The following is a 19,820-nucleotide window of genomic DNA, read 5'->3' as shown; positions in this document are numbered from 1 at the left end:
AAAGCCTTAAGTTGAAGGAATGGCTGGGAATACTTGGGTAGCAGGTAATGGAAAGATAGGAGATACAAGGGGACAAGGCCCTGAAATCTTCCTGGAACCCTTAAAATCATGCCTAAAACACTTTTTAAACAGAAGATTAGCCTGACAAAGTCAGGAGCTCAAGACCAGCCTGGCCAACATGCTGAAACCCCGTCTTTACTAAAAAGTACAAAAAAAAAAAAAAAAAAAAATAGCTGGGCATGGTGGTGGGTGCCTGTAATACCAGCTACTTGAGAGGCTGAGGCAGGAGAATTGCTTGAACCTGGGAGGTGGAGGCTGCAGTGAGCTGGGATCGCACCATTGCACTCCAGCCTGGGCAACAAGAACAAAACTCTGTCTCAAAAAAAAAAAAAAAAAAAAAAAAAAAAAAAGAGGTAGTGCTGTGACCTTCAGTGGGCTCAGGCAGTCTGCATCCTCATCTTCACCCCAGGTGAGACTACTCACCTGGCTGGGTATATTCCCATAAAATGAATTCCTTGCAGGCAGGAGCTGGTCTGATTCTTTCCTGATTTGTTGTCAATCCTGGGGCCTGAGTAACACATTAATAGTTCCTCACGCAATGTCTTCTGGGTGAATGAGTGAATAAGGTTAGGCCGTGAGGCAGACAGAGCTTCTCAGCTCATGAGAGTTGGCAAATGTCCCTGGGCAGGCTACACAGGGGCCCATCTGTGATGGATTAAGGGGAATGGACAGAAGCTTGGGGCCAGGAGTTGTGAGAAGCTGTATCTGATTTCTGGAGCAAGAGGAGATAGAAAATTTAAAAAAAATCATAAGCACACATGGAGATTCTATTTTAGCCCTCATCTCAAAGATTTTCTGAAACTAAAAACATGATTTTTAAACTAAAAAAAATCAACTTATCTGTTGAACTGAAGAAAAGAAAGGTTATTGTTGGGACCTAAATCAGTGGTCTGGAAGGTCAAATGGAAGGAATATCTCAAAGCAGAGCAAAAATACAAATGATAAAAATTGTGAAGAAGAACACAAGCAACTTGAAATAGAGATCAAGGAGGCCTATCACATGGATATAGGAGTTCCAGAAACAGAAAAAAGGAAGAGATAGAGGGAAACCATAATCAAATCTTAGAAGAAAAGTCGCTAAGCTGAAGAAAGACTTGAGTTTGCAGATTAAAAGGCAGGATTGATGAGAAAAGACACACCCCGGGCTTAGCTTCATAAAATTCCTGAAATCCGTAGACAAAAAAGACACCTAACAATCATCTAGAAAGAAAGAACAGGTTATTTACAAAGGAAAAAGAATGAGATTGGCACCAGATTTCTCATGTGTAACACCCAAAAGCCAGAAAATGAAGGAACAACATCCAGAGACCACTGAGGGGAGAGACTGCAGGGCAGGAGCCCCACGCCTCCAAAATGTCACCGTCTGCCGGGGTAAGAAACTCTGTCAACATGCAAAGAGTCAAAGAATATGTCACCATATTCTCTCATAGATTACTTGAAGAAAATACAAAGAGTTGTAAACAAGTAATAATTGGAACAGAGATAGCAAGACAGGGGAAGAAGAACAGATGAAAGGGTAATAAAAGGTAGCATATTCAATACAAACGGTAAACTCCAAATGGACGATAGAATGGCTGGGAATGTGTGATGTATGGGCCCAGTAAGAATTCTTGTGAAAAGAAGAGGCATATTGCAAGGGGAAAATTATTAAAAATGATAAATGATCTTAGCACAATTTAGGAGTGGGAGATGGCTGGAGAAGTAAACACATTTTAGGGACCGGGGCGCTGGGGAGGGGAATAGTGAAATTATTTCAAAGGCCATAGTTTCTTGGGGTAGGGAAAGGTCATTGGAGAAATGGGGTATCTTGTCAGGGAAAATTATTTTTCATCTTGTTTTTATATAATAAGAGAAATATGCTTTTGATTATGAGTGTTGGGAAAGGAGCAGTAACCACTAGCAGAATGTAAAACAACAGTGGACCAAATTAACAAAGGGAAGAAAGAAAGAGGGAGTACCATGATCAAACTTGTGAAACGAGAAAAATGAAATAACTAAAAAGGAAAGAAAAATAAATCGTAAAAAATAAAGTGAAAGAAAAAAACTAGTATATTAGTTATTACATAAGATGTGAAGAGGTTAACTTATTAAATTATAGAAACACTGAGATTAGGTAAAAACATGAAACATTGCTATATGTTATTTTTAAAAAATAGTTAAAAGTAAACAAAGTTAAAAATTAAAAATGATAAAGGTTAAAACAAAGGGATAAGAAAATATCAGAAAGAAGGAAGGCACAACAACATTAATAATGGTTGAGTTGGAGTGATGGTTAGAAGCGTTAACTAGAATAAAGAGGGTAACTTACAATAGGCAAAATTTATGAAGAATCAATGATTGTATAAATTAATAGGCATCAAACAATGTGGTAACTTATATGAGATAAATGTTTTAGAAACACAAAGAGAAATTAATGAAACTGTACAATTATAGTTGATTTTTAACAAACTCTTTTCAGAATTAAGACCCCATATACAAAAAAAAAAAAGAACATAGAGGAATTGAATAATACAATGAACAAATCAATTTAATATGTATTTCTTTCAAAGTAAAATTTCATTTTATATGTCCAAAATCAATCAGGTACTTGGCAACCAAGAAAAATTCACACAATTTTAAAATAAAGATTTTACAGGCCATATTTTCTGCTCATAATCCAATAAAACTAGATATACAAAGTTAAAAAATATCAAAAGATTCCTAAATGCTAGAAATTAAGAAACCCATTATTAAATAATCCTCAAACAACCAAAGAGGAATAGAAATTAAAATTACAAACTGTTTAAAAAATGATAAATGTAGACTCCTTTATTCTAAAACCTATAGTACCCAGCTAAAGCCATACTCAGGAGAAAATTAATATCTGTAAATGACTTTATTGTTAAAAGAGAAAGACCTAAAATGAAAGAATTCTACATCAATTTTAAAACATTAGAAAATAACATTTAAACCCTAAGGAAACAGGAAAAATAAATCAATAGAATACAAACCAAAACAAGTAGAAAGGACAAATAAATCCAAAATTGCTTCTTTGAAAAAGTCAATAAAATTAATGCACCCCTTGCAAACCTGATTAAAGAAAAGAGATAACAAAATTATGTAAGATTAGAAATGAGAAGGGGATAAAACCATGCATACAGGAGAGATTGAAATCATTCTATGAGAACATTGTAAGTAACTCTATGGCAACAAACCTCAAGATGAAGCAGAAAACTTGACTATGTCAATTATGGAAGAAATTGGAAAGATGATTTAAGATCTGCCATTTTAAAGTGCAGCAGGACCAGACTGTCGTGGCTGATAGTAGAATTCATCAGTGTTGTATGAGAGGAGATAAAGATGGGAGAAAGCGTTGGGGAGGGCAGAAACTGGGAGAGGGGAAGTGGAAGATGGGTGCGATAGGGAAAGAGTTTGAGACACAGCCTCCTCTAAAGTCCCTGTCTCTCCAAACGGACACACCTTTAATGATTGCATATTTGTGTTCAACATAGACACTATCATTTGTATAGCCAAGAGCTGTTGCTTGTAGTTTGGGGTGATGGTAGAAAAACTGCCAGAATATAGGTCCCCAAACCCTTCTTCTCTCATCATGTCCTGTCCCCATGCAACCTCATGTTGGTGCTGTGAATCTGTAAGTTTAGAGATCTTTTACCTACCCATTCAGCAGCTGGCTGAGGCGAGGAAGCCCTGGGGAAGGTGGGACAAGATCACTCCAGGAGCTTTCCAGTCCCATGAGATGAGGTGAAGAGTTGGCAGGGGTTGGGGGAGATGGGGGGAGTTGGTGGGAAAAGAAAGCAATAATCTCATCCAAATCAGCCGAAATAATTTTTTATATCCAAATAGTTTTCCTCTTCTGGAGATCCAGTAAGCATGACTAAAAGACAGTTCCCAATCAGACCCAATGCTTTGGGTGGACAGTCTCAAAGGGCTTAATGAAGACAGGAGGGGATTTTCTAGGGCAATGAATGGGGTCTCTGGTTCTAGTTATCTGTTGTTAAAATACTTTGGGAGTCTTGCCTCCATTTTGGGTAATTGAACCCCTTCTGGAAACCCAGCAGAGAACTGAAGCCCTTATCCTAATATATAGAGGTTTTCCTGCATCCTGGGATGGGACCACCTGATCTTCACACTCCCTTCCAACCTTGGGATTCTCTGAACCTCCCTGTCCTAGGAAGGACAACTCCAGCACTGTCCTAGCCTGGAAAACCCCAGCACTGAAGGGTCATTTTTTTTCCTTGTCCAAGAGTGGTGTGCTTTCTGGCAGATGAGAGAACAGGGCAAGAGGTTGGAGAAGAGTGAGCCTTAGAAATAGTTTCCAGACACTGTGGAACTATTGGTTTAAAACTGCACCCCTTAGTGCACATCACTGTGCACTAAGTTCTCCAGTAGCCCCAGAGCAGGTCCTCCTGATTCCAGTCATGCTACTCTCACTTTTCTGAGTGTCCTCCATTTCCTGAGGGTCTTCATGCCATCACCCAGCATGTCAAACCCCTTTGCTATGTCTGTTGCAATGGACTTGGTGGTGTCTGTCTGGGCCTGTGCACTGCCCACCGGTTTGTAAGCATTAATATGTTGACTGTCTCTATCAGGGATCTGCAAAATACAACTTGGGGACCAAATCTAGCTTACCGCCTGTTTAATAAAGTTTTATTGACACATAGCCATAATCATTCATTTACATGTTGTCTATGGCTACTTTTGTGCTATAATGACAGGGTTAAGACTTTGCCAAAGAGAATATATGGCCTCCCATCAGAAAATATTTACTATCTGGCTCTTTACAGAAAAGTTTGCCGACCCCTGATCTATATATACATTTAAAGACCAAATGAAAGCTATTGACTGTAGTTGGGAAACCAAATTATGAAATTCATAGATAGTTGTTTGTCTTTCCACAGTCAGGGCTACCTATCTGTCTTAAATATCATACACTTCATAAAGCTTCCCATGCTCACAAGCAAATAGAAGAATGAAGTACATTTCCCAAGCTTTTTACACATGGAACTCGGGTACTTTCCTTACCTGAAATCTCTGCTTAAAGATGCTGGTTTGATTTGTCCCAGCAATCCCATTACTGGGTATATACCCAAAGGATTATAAATCATTCTATTGTAAAGACACATACACACGTATGTTCATTGCAGCACTATATACAATAGCAAAGTCTTGGAATCAACCCAAATACCCATCAGTGATAGACTGGATAAAGAAAATGTGGCACGTATACACCACGGAATATTATGCAGCCATAAAAAAGAATGAGTTTGTGTCCTTTGCAGGGACATGGATGAAGCTGGAAGCCATCATTCTAAGCAAACTAACACAGGAACAGAAAACCAAACACTGCACGTTCTCACTCATAAGTGGGAGTTGAACAATGAACACATGGACAAAGGGAGGGGAACATCACATACTGGGCCCTGTTGGGGGATGGGAGGCAAGGGAAAGGAGAGCACTAGGACAAATACTTAATGCATGTGGGGCTTAAAACCTAGATGACAGGTTGATAGGTGGAGGAAACCACCATGGCACATATATACCTATGTAACAAACCTGCATGTTCTGCACATGTATCCCAGACCTTAAAGTAAAATTAAAAAAAAATAAATTTTAAAAGAGATACTGGTTTGACCTAAACTAAGAAATGCTTATCATCCATAATAAAGTCATATATAGGATTCTAATTTATTAATTCCTCCCTGCTATGGAATATCACCTTGCCCCTTACAAAGACCACTGAATGGTCAAGACTCCTTTAGATAATTCCATGCCCCAGTTGTCCCTGTTTTGACTTAAAATCCCATCAGTGTAAAATTCTTCTCTTTGTGGTCATTAGCCTCTAGCTCAGCCACTAGAGAGCCTTCCCTTCCTAGCCTGTGTCCCCTAACTTACCCCCCTACTCTGTGTCTGCTTAGGACACTCAACAAGTTTAATTTTATAGCATCTATGATTTAGTTTAACATGCCAAGAAGATCACCTGTTAATTACCTTTCCAAAAGACTACTGTTTTTGTTTTAAGTCAACAACATTTAAAACACACTCCTTATTGCTAACTCCGGAAATCTTACTGTAATACCAACTTCCCTTAATGCCGCACAATAGGTAGTTATGGAGATTCAGGCAGAGAATGAAAATCAGCTTAGGGAAAGAAAGTTACAGGTGTGCTTGGTTCTACACAGGTGCAAGGAGAGGCAAAGAAAGTGAGTGCTGCAACTGATTGAACCAGAGCTGAGAACACAGGGAGCAGACATCAGGTCAGACAAAGAGCATTTCTTCCCAGAATGCGGCTAGTCACCACTGGGGGCCTTCTCTTCTTCACTGCTTTTCACCGTCAGGTAGTAGATGCGGTTGGCCTCGGGGTAGGTGACTTTGCTGAGTGGGAGCCTGAAGATGGCCGGGTTGTTGGTCGTCAGGAGCAGGAAGATGATGGTGGCAAGGCAGAAGGCCCAGGTGCCTGGTGGCACGCCCACCTGGAAACAAAAGCATTGGGGGCTGAAGAAGTTTCCTAGTTTCCTGTGTTTGGCTGGGGACCCTGGGGGAAAAGGATGTGATGGGCATTGAGGATGGAGATCCTCCCTCCAGTGAAGGCATTGATATTCCCAGATTTGCAATGTCATAGTAGTTGGTCAAAGAATTTGGGGCTGGATGCAGTGGCTCATGCCTGTAATCCCAGCACTTTGGAAGGCCAAGGTGGGAGGATCACTTGAGCCCAGACCAGCCTTGGCAACAAAGTGAGACCACGTCTCTACAAAAAAATACAAAAGACAGCTGGGCATGGTGATGCATGCCTGTAGTCTCAGCTACTCGGGAGGTGGAACTGGGAGGATGGCTTGAATCCTGGGAGGTTGGAGCTGCAGTGAGCCAAGTTTGCACCACTGCACTCCAGCCTGGGCAACAGTGCGAGACCCTATCTTGCAAAGAAAACAAAAACAAAACAGATAATTTGAGGCACAATCAGAATCTTTCAATGATGGAGCTGCAAATTGGTCCCCCACATCCAGTCACACAGCGCCATCTTTCCGTCCGTGTTTTCTGCTGCTAGTTACATTGCAATCTTTCTACACACACACCCCTCCCTCCCCTAGAGGTACATGTATGCAATTGTCAATCCTCCTCTGGACAACCTTAGATAAACCTTGACAGATGTTGTGTGAGCACCAGCTACCGTTATCCCCTCAATGCTCCTTTACCAGACCCCACAACCCCGTATGTCCAGAAGCTCTGGGAAGAGCACTTTGGGGTAGTGTTCAGGAGAATCCACACTTACCACTGACAAGATGTTGGAGATGGCTGCTTCCATGTATGCACAGAACAGGGCTGTGGAGGAACAAGGATCACCAGAGTGAGCTTCCCAGGGCCTTCACCCTAAGCCACTGCCATTACCGCCTAGGGAGCCCAGACCAAGAACAGAAGCCCCACCCTCTCCTGCAGCTCAGATTCTGCACCACGCCCTGACATCTGGCATGCTTGCCTGGCATGATTTGTTATCTCTGTAGATAGGTGAGGCCTGTCTCCCACCAGACTGTTCATTCTTCAGGTAGAGATTAAAATTTATATTTCCTTTTGTCCCCTCCCTGCTTCTATAGTGGTCTTGCATAGAGTCAGGGGTCAATAAACATCATTTGCTTGTCTACGCTGATGGTAGTGAAGAGCTAGTACAGGCTGGATGATTGTCTGTTGTGGGGGAAGAGTGGTCAGACTATATGAGCTCCTGCCGAAGTCCCTCCTATTCAACACTCTGAGCAGCTGTGATGCTGCTTGATGTTCACCAGGTCTCACCAGGGCTGAACCTTATTGGACCCCTGAACCAGTCCCCAGGAGCCAGGCAGCTGGGTTCCCCCATGGGAGCTGGGTCCTGAGGACAGCCAGGAAAGCTTGTCCACGTAGCTGGTGCCTTTGGACAAACTCCTTCTGCCCTGCAGCTTTGCTCTTTCTCCTTCTCTATCCAGAACACCCCTTCTCTCTGTTTGTCAACTCAAATCCTACCAGAAGTGTTGCGATAAACCCTAGCCTCCCCCTGTAGGCTTCCCAGACGATTCCAGCCACTGGAATCTGCCACTTCTCTGAAGGCCAAAGGCAGTTACAGTCTGAACCTGAAAATAACAGGCACTTTTGACTTGACAAATATTTACCAGGCCCACTATCTCCATGCCCAGCCTCATGCTGGCTGCTGAGGGGGGTACAAGGAATATGGAAGTCATTCTTAGTTTCCATGCATACGTGGGAAAAAACAAAAGAGAAGCTGTTCCAGATGGTTTTCTTCTGTTTCCTTGACTCTAGTTTTATTTATTAATGTCCTATCCTGCTTCCAGAGAACAATGCCAGGAGAGGAGAGCTGGTGGGAAGCTGGGGCTGGGATTGACTCTCCCTTTTGCCGTTAATAGTTATCTTCTAGGGCAAGTTAATTAGCCCCTCTGAGCCTCATTTCCTCATCTGTAAAATGGGCCAGGCAGGCTATGCCTGGTGGTATTCTTGAGGGGATTAAATGAGTTCATATATTTATATAACAGGGTATGGTGCTGGGATACAGGTGTATGAGAAGGACTATGGCTGATTTCTCTTCTGGCAGCATATTCTGTATTTATGGAAATCGAGCTTGCATAATGTTGTTATGATTTTTAGTGCTCCTAGTACATCACCTCACTGGATCATTCCAACAACCTTTGTGGACGCTGCAGTCTTAGTAATTATTTGTGCAATTACTTCTCTTCTGCTAGGCTGTGGCTTCATGAGGATGTAGTCACCATGGTAACTTCTATGCCTAGACTAGGTCCTGGCACTCGATGGTGCTGTATAAACAGTTGTTGAATGAGGAGTTATAGAGAGCGGGAATGCTGTCATTAGCACACAGGGAAATGCATATGTGATTCCCTTGTAAACTTTACAACACTGTGTAAGTGTAACACCATTAGGTGGTTGTGATCCCATTTGACAGAAAAGGGACCTAAAATCCCAGCTGTTAAGGGCAGCACTGGCATTAGGACGCAAGCCATTGGACTTTCTGTCACTGCTGAACAGTATTGATTAGTGGTTCCCATGGGTTTCACAGAAACAAGAGGGGAAGGAGTAGCCAGAGTAACCCGGTTGTCAGCTTTTCTGAACACCTACCACAGATGAGGGCCAGCAGGTGAGTCTGCCAGGTGAGGGCATAGAACATGCCCCCGATGGCGATGCAGGAGAGGACGCAGTTGTAGCTCCAGAGGCCTGTGTAGATGGTCTTGAAGGGCGTGGCCACGGACAGGGCTGTGGGACAAGGTGTGGTATTTCTGTCTGATTCTGGGCCACAGAACAAAGACCACCCTGGGGCTGGTGCCAGGTTTCAGGGTGGCCTCCATACTGTTGTTCACCCCACATCTCCAACCCTGCCCATCAAAAGAGCCTCTACAAATGGCATCTGGTCTTAGGAAACCTTCAATGAGAAGAGAACAGTGGTTTCCAAATCAGTTATCAAAGCCACAGGCTTTACTTGGAGGTCTATTTCCTCCTAGGTGAGAAGAGGCAAGAAGGTGGGATTCTAGGCCCCATCTTACTCCTTTGACTACAGCAACTACAGTCTTAGCAAGAAAGATTCCAAAAAGCTTTGGAAGATTTAAACAAATATTTGTAAAAAGTTGTTTCAAATGGTCCAGAAAAAGATTTCTTTACCCTTATGGATATATGTAGATAAAGGAATGATACAGCAGAAGGAGTAAGATGTGAACAGTGGTTACATCTGGGGAAAGAATTTGCAGATGCCTCATATTTTTATTTTTACCATTTTTTGATGAGTTTAAAATTATTTCCAAATAAAAAATACTTTAAAAAAATTTGCTTCCAAAAAATCTTTGAAAAATATTGGAAGAAGTCTAAAACGGGTTCCTACTCTCAATGCTACTACCCCAATCTCTGACTCTGCTGTCAGAAAGAGCAAATACCTATCTAAATGTGTGTACATACATATACGTAGGTAACAATATTAAATGTGTGTACATACATATACGTAGGTAACAATATTAAATGTGTGTACATACATATACGTAGGTAACAATATTAAATGTGTGTACATACATATACGTAGGTAACAATATTAAATGTGTGTACATACATATACGTAGGTAACAATATTAAATGTGTGTACATACATATACGTAGGTAACAATATTAAAACACATTTGTCAAATGGCAATCCAATGTTTGAGGACAATTTTCTTTGTATCTTACCAAAAATTTCAAAGTGCTGGGCCATTTATTATGTCACAGTTGGTCTTGGTTACTGCTCCCGCCCCCATCCCTGTGTCCCTCTAATACCCTCAGCTCCAGGGGCTCAGTTTGCAGGCCAACTTTGTTCTTACCCCTTTGCATCTCTCCATGTTTTTGTTTGTTTGTTTGTTTGCTTTTCTTCTTCTTCTTCTTCTTCTTCTTCTTTTTTTTTTGAGACGGAGTCTCACTCTATTGCCCAGGCTGGAGTGAAGTGGTATGATCTTGGCTCATTGTAACCTCCGCCTCCTGGGTTCAAGCGATTCTCCTGCCTCAGCTTCCTGAGTAGCTGGGATTACAGGGGCCCACCACCATGCCCAGCTAATTTTTGTACTTTTTAAATTTAATTTAATTTAATTTTTTAGTAGAGATGGGTTTTCATCCTGAGCTCAGGTCATCTGTCTGCCTTGACTTCCCAAAGTGCTGGGATTACAGGCGTGAGCTACCATGCCTGGCTCCCTGAAAGTATTTAAAACTCCAGGGAAGAGAATGTCTGGAAGATTTGCTGTATGTAGGGAAGAAGTGACCTCAAGTGAATTATCCTGAGGACCTGAAGAAAGGGAGCTCTGTCTTACCTGCTAGCAGCCCCACGATTGAGCCAATGGCTGCATGCAAGCAGATGAGTGGCGAGGAGATGAACAGAGCCACCAGGAACACACCGCCTGTCCAGGGATTGTCACAGCCATACACCTGACCGACCCCAACAGGGATGGCTTGTAAGAGCTGCAAAGTTAACAGAATACAGGTCACTGGAGCATAGACTAGTAATGCAAAACCAGACTCAGGGCCAGATTTGATCCATTCCTTGGGGGAGTAATGGAGTGGAACAGGAGGATGACTGCACCTTCCAGTGTGTGAGAGAACACGGGAGGCATGAGCTGGAACAAACAGCTCCTTACTCCACCACCCAGCAGGCATCTGAGCATCCCTCATGCAAAGCCAGGGCCCCCAACATGGGCTGGGCGTGGATGCTTCTGAGGAACATATGGCTTCTGCTTTGAGGGGACCAGAATGCACCTCCTCCCTAGAATGCCACTGGGAGTTTCAGGGCTCTTGGGGATTTCCTCTAGACCTTCTGAAATCCATACAAATATTCTAGGAATATTGAAAATATAATAGGCCATTTTGATATATGATTTGACTAAAAGTCACCCAGCCTGTTGGTAGCCAAGTACAGACTAGAAGCTCTGAGCTTGACCCCTAGCTCAGGTCTGAGGTCTTTGTCACCCTTGCTGTCTCTTTGTCAAGCCACTGCTGACACATCCTCTTTGCTGGCCCCTGGCCATTCACAGCTACCCAGGGGGTTGTGAGCCCTTGGAAAGGAGGAGTAGGTGTGTCCCCTGCTCAGGAAGACTGCATAGCATGGTGGAAAGGTAGTATGTGGAACATCTGGAGAATGGCCTGAAGTCCAAACATCCCTGAGCCTCAGAGTAACTTGGTGGTGCTGGAATTGGGGAGGATTTGTTTGGCAATGCTGTCAGATGACTTTTCTTCAGCCAGGCTGAATTGTGGATATTTTTGGAGTCCTTTGAGGGCAGAAGAAGAAAGGAGGGAGAATGGCAGGGCAGGCAGAGCACTGGCCTGGGAGTAGAGGGCTCCAGCTTCCACCAGGGCTCTGCACAGTTCATTGTGTGGCTGTGAGCATGTCACATCCTCGTCTATAACATGAGGAGGCTGGCTTGGCAGATGATCTTCCAGCTTTAAGACTGTGTAGTTCTTTTCATAATTGCCAGGTCACATGACCTCTGTGAGGCCAGGGCCCTTTATACCCAGGTACATCATAGGTGCTTAACAAATAGGAATTGATTAGGTCAGTGGTTCCCAAACTTTGCTGTACAGTAGAATCCTCTGGGAATCTTTAAACAAATACTGATGGCCAGCTCTTCCCTAGACATTCTGATTTAATTGATATGGGGCATGGTGGGGCTCAGGTGAGTCTGGCATGCACTGGAGATGAGTTACGGATGATCCACTGTGGATGTTGCTATAGATGCTGGGAATAATTTAGTTTTTCCCTTTGGACCAGATTTTGTACTTTTTTGACAATTTGATTTAATTCTGGAATAAGTATGATTTCTTCAGGGAGTAGTATTTGAAGAGCCTAGAGGGCTCTCAAGCTTTGCCCACTCTTGTATCTGAATGAATGGCCTTTTAATAACCAAATGCTCTTTGGACCAGAGTCTATAATCTTGTGAAAGGAATGGCAAGGGTGGGGTGCTCAATCATATTTATAGAAACCCAGAAAACACTTTGTACCAGACCGGGGAACTCAGCTTAAATGTTGGGAACAGGCTGGAAGTCTACTTAATAAATACCCCCGTGATTGCCAAGACCTGAGGAATGCGGGATGCTGAGGGGAGTTCACGTCCACCTTTCCATCTGGGAATGCAGATTTTAAGCTCAAGCGCTCAAGAATGAGAGGAATGAGGGAATGAGGGAATGAGGGGTCTTGCAATGGAGCCTGGGTTTAGAATGAAGCTTCCTCCACTGGGATCCACATTTCAGCCTGGTGAGCTGTTCCCCAGGTGGCCTTCCCTCCCAGCACGCTGCTCCCAGGCTGCAGCTGACACCCTGGGTGAAGGGCAGTCAGGTGTGCCATGGAAATTTACTGAGCACCAGGCCTTTTCCACACTCCTCATAATTCTTATGTAGCAACAACAAGCCGGTTAAACAAAAAGAAAGGCCTTTCTCTGTTGTTTCAAAGAGAAAGAGGGAAGTGGCATTGATTCTTCAAAACTCAGATCCAGAAGGTGGAAAGAGAAGGAACGTGGTTGTCACAGTGGTGGGCTGGTGGGGTGTTAAGGGGCTCGGTATGGGCCTCAGGATGCCTGGGTTTGGTTCCTACCACTTTCTAATTGCTTATTTTGAAGGTGAACAAGAGGCATCTTTTCTCTGTGACCCATACCACACTGGTCCTCTCGGTGCTGGGTTGTCCGGCCTAGCAGTGTGGAATCGGGGCTCGGAGAGACTTTCTTCCTGCTGGTGCCACACATGCCCTTGGCCATTACTTGGGCAATACCTCATGCATAAGGATCAGGGACAGCCTGTGGCCTGATTGTCAGACAGCCTGTCACCGATGCTCCTGGCAGAATTTTGAGTGTTGTGCCTGTTCCTGCTCTGCCTGTTTTCCACCTGAGAAGGTGGGCTTTCCCTTAAATGCAGAGCTGTCTTTTCCATGTTCTTGGGTTTATGCCCTAACACTGCCACTCGTGCCCCAGCCCCAGCCTCAGACACAACTTGAAAAGGTTTTGCATTGTTTGCCGCACTGTTAACAACCACGGCTGGGGAAGCATTTCCTTTTCTGCTGGGTTTAGGTTTAGAGTGTGGCTGTCCCTGGAGGACCCTGGAGTGGTAACTCCAGAGCTGAGCACAGCAGCAGGCTACACTGAGGTTGCAGCACACCTAGATGGGCAGGACTCAAGCATCGTATCACACAAACAATATTTGAGGACTTAGGTTATGATAGCAAATATTCAAAAGACTATTGCAGAAACAATAGCCTGAATTGCTCTAGAAAGCAGACTGGAACCAATGGGTGAAAGATAAAGGGAGATGGATTTCTGATGAAGGTAAAGAATACCCCAACATGACAGGGTGGATTGCACCAATAAGTAGGGGATTTTGCCTCACTGAAATTGTTCAAGCTGCATGTACATGTCCTGCCTTGGACTAGGCGGGTGATGGTTCAAAGCTTAGGCTTCGTGTCAGGCTGCCTGGGGTTTAAGAACAGGCACTATCTGCAGTTGGACTTTGGGCAACTAACCCTTTCTGTGCCTTAGTTTTCTCACCTATAAAATAGTGATAATGGTGGTACCTACAGTATTAGGTTATATTATGAGGGCTAAATGAGTTAATATGTCAAGGGCTTGGAACAGTATCTGATACATAGTAAGCTTGCTAAGTATTAGCTATTAGCTATCTCTGTTCATTAACAAGGCCAAAGTTTTACAATTCTATATATTTAATCTTATGTTAGATCTTCACTACATTCCTATATCTTCAATGTCTAGAGATCAGCAGAATAAATGAATATGTACATTTACCACAAAAGGACAGAAAGCAGGGTTTCTCCCCTTTGGCCCTATTGACACTTTGTTCTGTATTACTCTCTGCAGGGGCAGGGGGAAGCTGTCTTGTGCATCGTAGGATGTTTGGCAGCGTCCCTGGCCTTTACTCATTACATGTCAGTGGCACCTCTCTAGTCTTGACAATAAAAATGTCTCCAGACATTGCCTAATGTCTCCAAGGGGCAAAATTATCCCTGCCTGAGAACCACTAAGAGAGAAAGTATATAAAAATTAACCCTCTGCCTTGTATGCTAATGCCTTTAAAATCCCAATTTTAAATGTTTATTTTAGTATCTTGCCCCTTTATCTGACTATACATTTTATCTAATATCTTTTACTCAACTACCACGATTCTGTACTGTCAACGCTTATCTGTTCACTTGTGTGTTGGAGTTTCCCTGTATAGAATGCAGGCTTCATAAGAGCAGGATGTCATCTTTGTGTGTTCTCAGTATCTGAAAAAGTATCCAGGCCATGTTACTTGTTCAATAAGTACTTGTTAAAAGGATCTATGGACATGGCAGCAACCTTTTCTGATACCCTGCTGAGGCCCATCATCTGGCAGAGATGTTTCTAGAGAAGCTGAGAGCATGGGTAATCCACAAATTGGTTGGCAAGAAGGCCTGCAGTGGAATATGGGGGTCTCAACTCATCACCACTGGGTAACTTACCAGGGGCATTTCCATTTCTGTCCAGGTGATATTGGGCACTGAAGACACAGGCTCTACCAGTGTTGTGGGGAAGAAGAGGTTGTAGTGGCCTGTGGCTGCAAGGTACAAGGTGACTGCAATGTTGAAGGGCAGCGTGAAGACTGGGAGGTCCCACTTGCTGAAGACGGAATTCAAGGCACTAGAAAGAACTGGGCTGCAGATGGAAGAGACAAAGGGTTAATCCCTGTGACATCCTGAGGTCTACATTGTCTCAGCAGCTCTGGCCACTGTATCATCCACTGACTCCTCTCCTAGGCACAGCGTTTCTGGCCCCCTTGAGACTCCAGGGTTCCACTGATCTGGGATAGGGAATAAGGTATTCAATTTCAGCTCTTACCTTTTTTTCTTTTCTTTTGCCAATTTATTGTCATCTGCTTCATAAGCTTACACCACTGAGAAACAAAATTTAAAAATATCGTAACTTATTTTGAGTAAAACACTTTATAAAATAATGGAACTATTTCCTTGTTTTTTAAACCGAGAAAACTAAACAAAATGTGACCCTTACAAAATATAACAAACAAAACTAAACAAAATGTGACCCTTACAAAATGTGTTGCCTTTGAATCACCAAGGTGTACAATGACTGTTGTTCAGGGCTGTGATAACATTTTAGAAGACTGACCTAGGAGGATGCTGCAATGGCATATGGGCAATTTGCAGGTCTAATTTCAGCAAAAATACTTGGAGCTACTCTGGAAACTGCCAGGGGAAAAATAGGACCTTCAGTTGTTTTACCCTCTGTCTTCTTCACTTTTTCCTTGGAAAGAGAATGGATGTTGGAGACAGACAAAGCTTAGTGCAAATCCTAACTCACTCCTATGGGTACAGGCTGAAGGAACATTGTTAGGTAATTAATCTCTCTTAGCTTCAGTTTCCTCTGGAAGGCACCAGCCACCCTAGACACCCAATACCCCACATCACCCATACTCGGTGACCTGCTGGGCAAAACCTGAAGTCGCATGATTTGTTTAAATGGTCTGCTTTTAATGAATGACCATGAATTTCAAAAAGGCATTTAAGACTTCCTGAAAACCCTCCTACACATCCCTCGCCAATTAACTCTCCAACTTACTGAGACAAGTATTTCACATTTTCACCTTTCTCCTCAAATCTTTACTGTCTGCTTCCCTTTAGCCTCAGCCAACCACCTGGCTTTACTTCATTAAGAAAATAGAAGTGACAAGATGAGAAAGGCTTGTTTTCCCAGCCATAAAATCCACAACCTGTCTGCTTTCTTCCCATATACTCTGCCTCTCTGCCTTTTTCACATAATTGAAGCATCCCTGCTCCTTCATCAGGACAATTCTTTTCCCTTTTCTTTGGATCTAATCTGCCTCAGGGACTTCATTCCTGTAATTTTCTCCTTTCTCTCCTACAGCTTCAATCTCTTCTTTTTCTTTGGATCATTCTCATCAGGATATAACATGCTCTAGTATCTTCTACCTTTAAACATCTTCCCCCTTTAACCTGATGGCCACTCCAGCTGTGGCTCCATTTCTCTGCTCCCTTCAGGGCAATATCCTTCGAAATAGTTGGCTTTCTGTGTTGTCCCCAATCTTTTCCTCCTAGTCTTTCCCAAACCCACTTCAATCAGGTGTGTGCCCTCATTACACCATGGAAATGGCTCTTGTCCATTTCACCAATGGCATCTATCTTGCCAAGTCCATGGTCATTCCCCATTGCTTTGATTTGACAGTTGGACCTGCCCACCATATTGAAATACTTTCTGTCTGGGCTACCATGACACTCAATTTTCTTAGTTTTCTTCTTGCCTGCTCCTTCTTAGTCTTTTTTGATGGTTTTTCCCCTTTCTTGCCAGACTTCTAAATGTTGGAAAAGCATATGACTCTGTCTTGAATCTTTTCTCTCTCTCTCTTAAAAAATCTTCTCTGTTGGGTGATAGCCTTTAGTACCATAGATGAAAGCTTCTGTGTGCTTCTGCCTCCCGAATCTTGATCATATCACTGTGTTCCAGATTTGTACATCCAATTACCTTTACAACATCTCTACTTGGAAGTCCATAGTATAATGTATCCAAACAGAATTCTTGATTCGTATCCTGTCTCCTGCCACCAACTGTCAGGCCTCTGAGCCCAAGCTCAGCCATCATGTCCCCAGTGACCTGCACGTAGACATCCAGATGGCCTGAAGCCACTGAAGATCCGCAGCAGTGAAAATAGCCTTAACTGATGACATTCCACCTTTGTGATTTTTTTCTGCCCCACCCTAACTGATCAAAGTTCTTTCTAATCTCCCCCACCCTTAAGAAGTTTCTTTGTAATTCTCCCCAGTCTTGAGAATGTACTTTGTGAGATCCACTGCCTATCCTATAACCTATAAGAACTAATGATAATCCCACCACCCTTTGCTGTCTCCTTTTTTGGACTCAGCCCGCCTGCACCCAGGTGAAATAAACAGCCATGTTGCTCACACAAAGCCTGTTTGGTGATCTCTTCACATGGATGCGTGAAACAACAACCAGTTCTTCTCTTGGTCTTTTGTATTAACCCAGGTACTCGGGCACATTATAGGAGTGTATTCGATTTTCTTTTCTTTTCCTTTCCTTGGTATTCCACAACCTCCCAACAAGTTGTGTTGCCTCTGTCATCCTTAAAATATACCCCAGACCCACTCACTTCTTACCATGTTCATGAATATTACTCTAATCTAAACACTGTCATCTCTGTGGGGTTTTGTAGCAGATAATTGTGGATTATTGTAGCAGATGCTTCCAGCATCTACTCTTACTCCAGTTAAAATCTGTTTCCATCCTGCAAGCAGAGTGATTTGTTTAGATTTAAACCATATCCCATTACACCTCTCCCTAAAACTCTCCAACTGCTTTCTATCACAGCCGATATAGAAATCAGTCTTACTGGGTCTTCAGGGTGTACCTGGTCTGACTCTCATCGAGTCCCTGCCCTCCCCTCCTGCCACTCCTCCATCCTTCACTGGGCTTCTGCCACACCATTCTTGTCTTTCTTCCTAGAATACATCACACTTCCCCATTTGGGGGCTGCTTCTGCCTGCAACATCCTTCACCCACATCTTCAGATGACAGATGCTTTCTTATCATTTAGGCGGCAGCTCAAATGTCCCCTCTGCAAAGTTGTCTTCTCTGATCACACATGTCTGGAATCATTTGCTGTCCCATTTAGCCTCTCTTGCTTTCCTCAAAGCACTTATCACGTCTTGAAATGATCCCTTTTATTAACTAGTTTATAAGTTTATTTCTGTCTTAGCCAAGAAGAATGTTAGCTCCAAGGGAATAGAGAGTTTTCCTTGTTTACAAAGATTCCCAGCATCTAGGATCGACCTTTCACTCAACAAATAGTTTCAGGCACTCAACAGATACTTGTTTACTGAACCAACCTGGAAAATGGCACTACTAATACCTACCCTATGACTTGAATTTCAGGGGCCCCATAGATGGATTGATGAATGCACTGGAGTAGTAGCACAGAGCCCAGGGTGGGGTGCTCAGTGTTTTTTGTCCTTTAAATTGGGAAGTGGGATGGGGGCACTGAAGTCTAATTGCCAGCCAGTGCAATGTGGCTGAGGAGCTGTGCTGAGGGGCTTAATCTATGTAGTTTTAAACCAAATGTATGCAAATGAAGGCAAGTTCTCCTTTTCACAGGCGGGAATGTGGGGGGCATTAAGAAAATCCCCATAGAAATGACTGTCTTGGCTTTTTGTCCCAATGGATTAAGAAAGAAACCCTAAGAAGAAAACTAAATTGCCCAGAATGCTTAATGTAGTAATTTATTTGCAAGCACTACTAAAAAGCAATAAAACAGTACTTAAGCTAAATTAAACTAACTGGTTTTAGTAACTGCAGACTTTGAAACCAAAGAAAGGCATTTACTTCTTAGAGATGTTAAAAATAAATCATTCTGTCTGATTTGTTGCTGAGAATAGGAATTAATCACCCTGTTTGAGGGAAGTTGAGAACAGGGTGGTATACACATGTGAAGTCAGGGTCTGGGGGACAAAGGTTCACCATGACAGTGAGCACACTGCAGAGACTCTGAGATGCTCGACAGACCTGCTGTAAATTCACGTGAACTAAGGATCACATGTGTGAATGGCCCAGCAACCTTTCACTCGGTGAATATTTGTTCCTAACCCCCCTTTCATCGTGACCTTCTTATTTCATCTACAATATGAGGTGATTGCCCAGCAAGATCTCAACCGATACTTCCAGTTCAAAGATTCTATGCTTTACATATAAATATTCTGTTCCAAGAAAGCTCTCTGCTTCTATCACAAGCAGGTTTTCAGCTTTTAGGTCTTGGTTAGGCCATATAATAGACAATTCCCATGCAACCTGTGGTTTAATAGTGCATATTGGATTTGGAATGCCAGCATCAAAAACTTCCAAAAAGTACAACTTGCGGCAAGTGACTTAATCTCTGCATGCCTTGGTCTTCCCTTCTGTAAACTGTGGGCAAATGTAGCCGTGCTTAGCACTGCATAAGCCCTGCTTAGCACTATGTCAAGCAAGCAGGAATAACTTCGGAAATGCTGACCTTTATTACTAAGAATGTCATTCAGGAAGATTACCATTGCAATAAAACACAAGTTGTCTTGTTGATTTAAAGAATCCTCCTGGCCAGGTGCGGTGGCTCATGCCTGTAATTCCAGCATTTTGGGAGGCTGAGGCAGGCGGATCACGAGGTCAGGAGATTGAGACCATCTTGGCTAACACGGTGAAACCCTGTCTCTACTAAAAATACAAAAAATT

The 19,820-nt window shown here is 43.0% G+C and overlaps 1 protein-coding gene across 1 annotated transcript in view; it reads right to left on the bottom strand.

Moving 5' to 3' along the window:
- The window catches only part of SLC14A2 (solute carrier family 14 member 2), a 58,361-nt gene that overhangs the window by 30,397 nt on the left and 8,144 nt on the right, over window positions 1-19,820 (bottom strand). Inside the window, exons 5-9 of the mRNA XM_030926010.1 lie at window positions 15,035-15,227; window positions 10,872-11,019; window positions 9,169-9,303; window positions 7,328-7,377; window positions 6,356-6,530 (exon numbers count right to left, since the gene is read on the bottom strand). Coding sequence (XP_030781870.1) covers window positions 6,356-6,530; window positions 7,328-7,377; window positions 9,169-9,303; window positions 10,872-11,019; window positions 15,035-15,227 — 701 coding nt within the window. The remainder of the gene's footprint in view (window positions 1-6,355; window positions 6,531-7,327; window positions 7,378-9,168; window positions 9,304-10,871; window positions 11,020-15,034; window positions 15,228-19,820) is intronic.

The sequence above is a fragment of the Rhinopithecus roxellana genome, chromosome 21, assembly GCF_007565055.1.
Source record: "Rhinopithecus roxellana isolate Shanxi Qingling chromosome 21, ASM756505v1, whole genome shotgun sequence".
Classification (NCBI taxonomy): domain Eukaryota; kingdom Metazoa; phylum Chordata; class Mammalia; order Primates; family Cercopithecidae; genus Rhinopithecus; species Rhinopithecus roxellana.
This window is presented reverse-complemented; position numbering and strand designations above follow the sequence as displayed.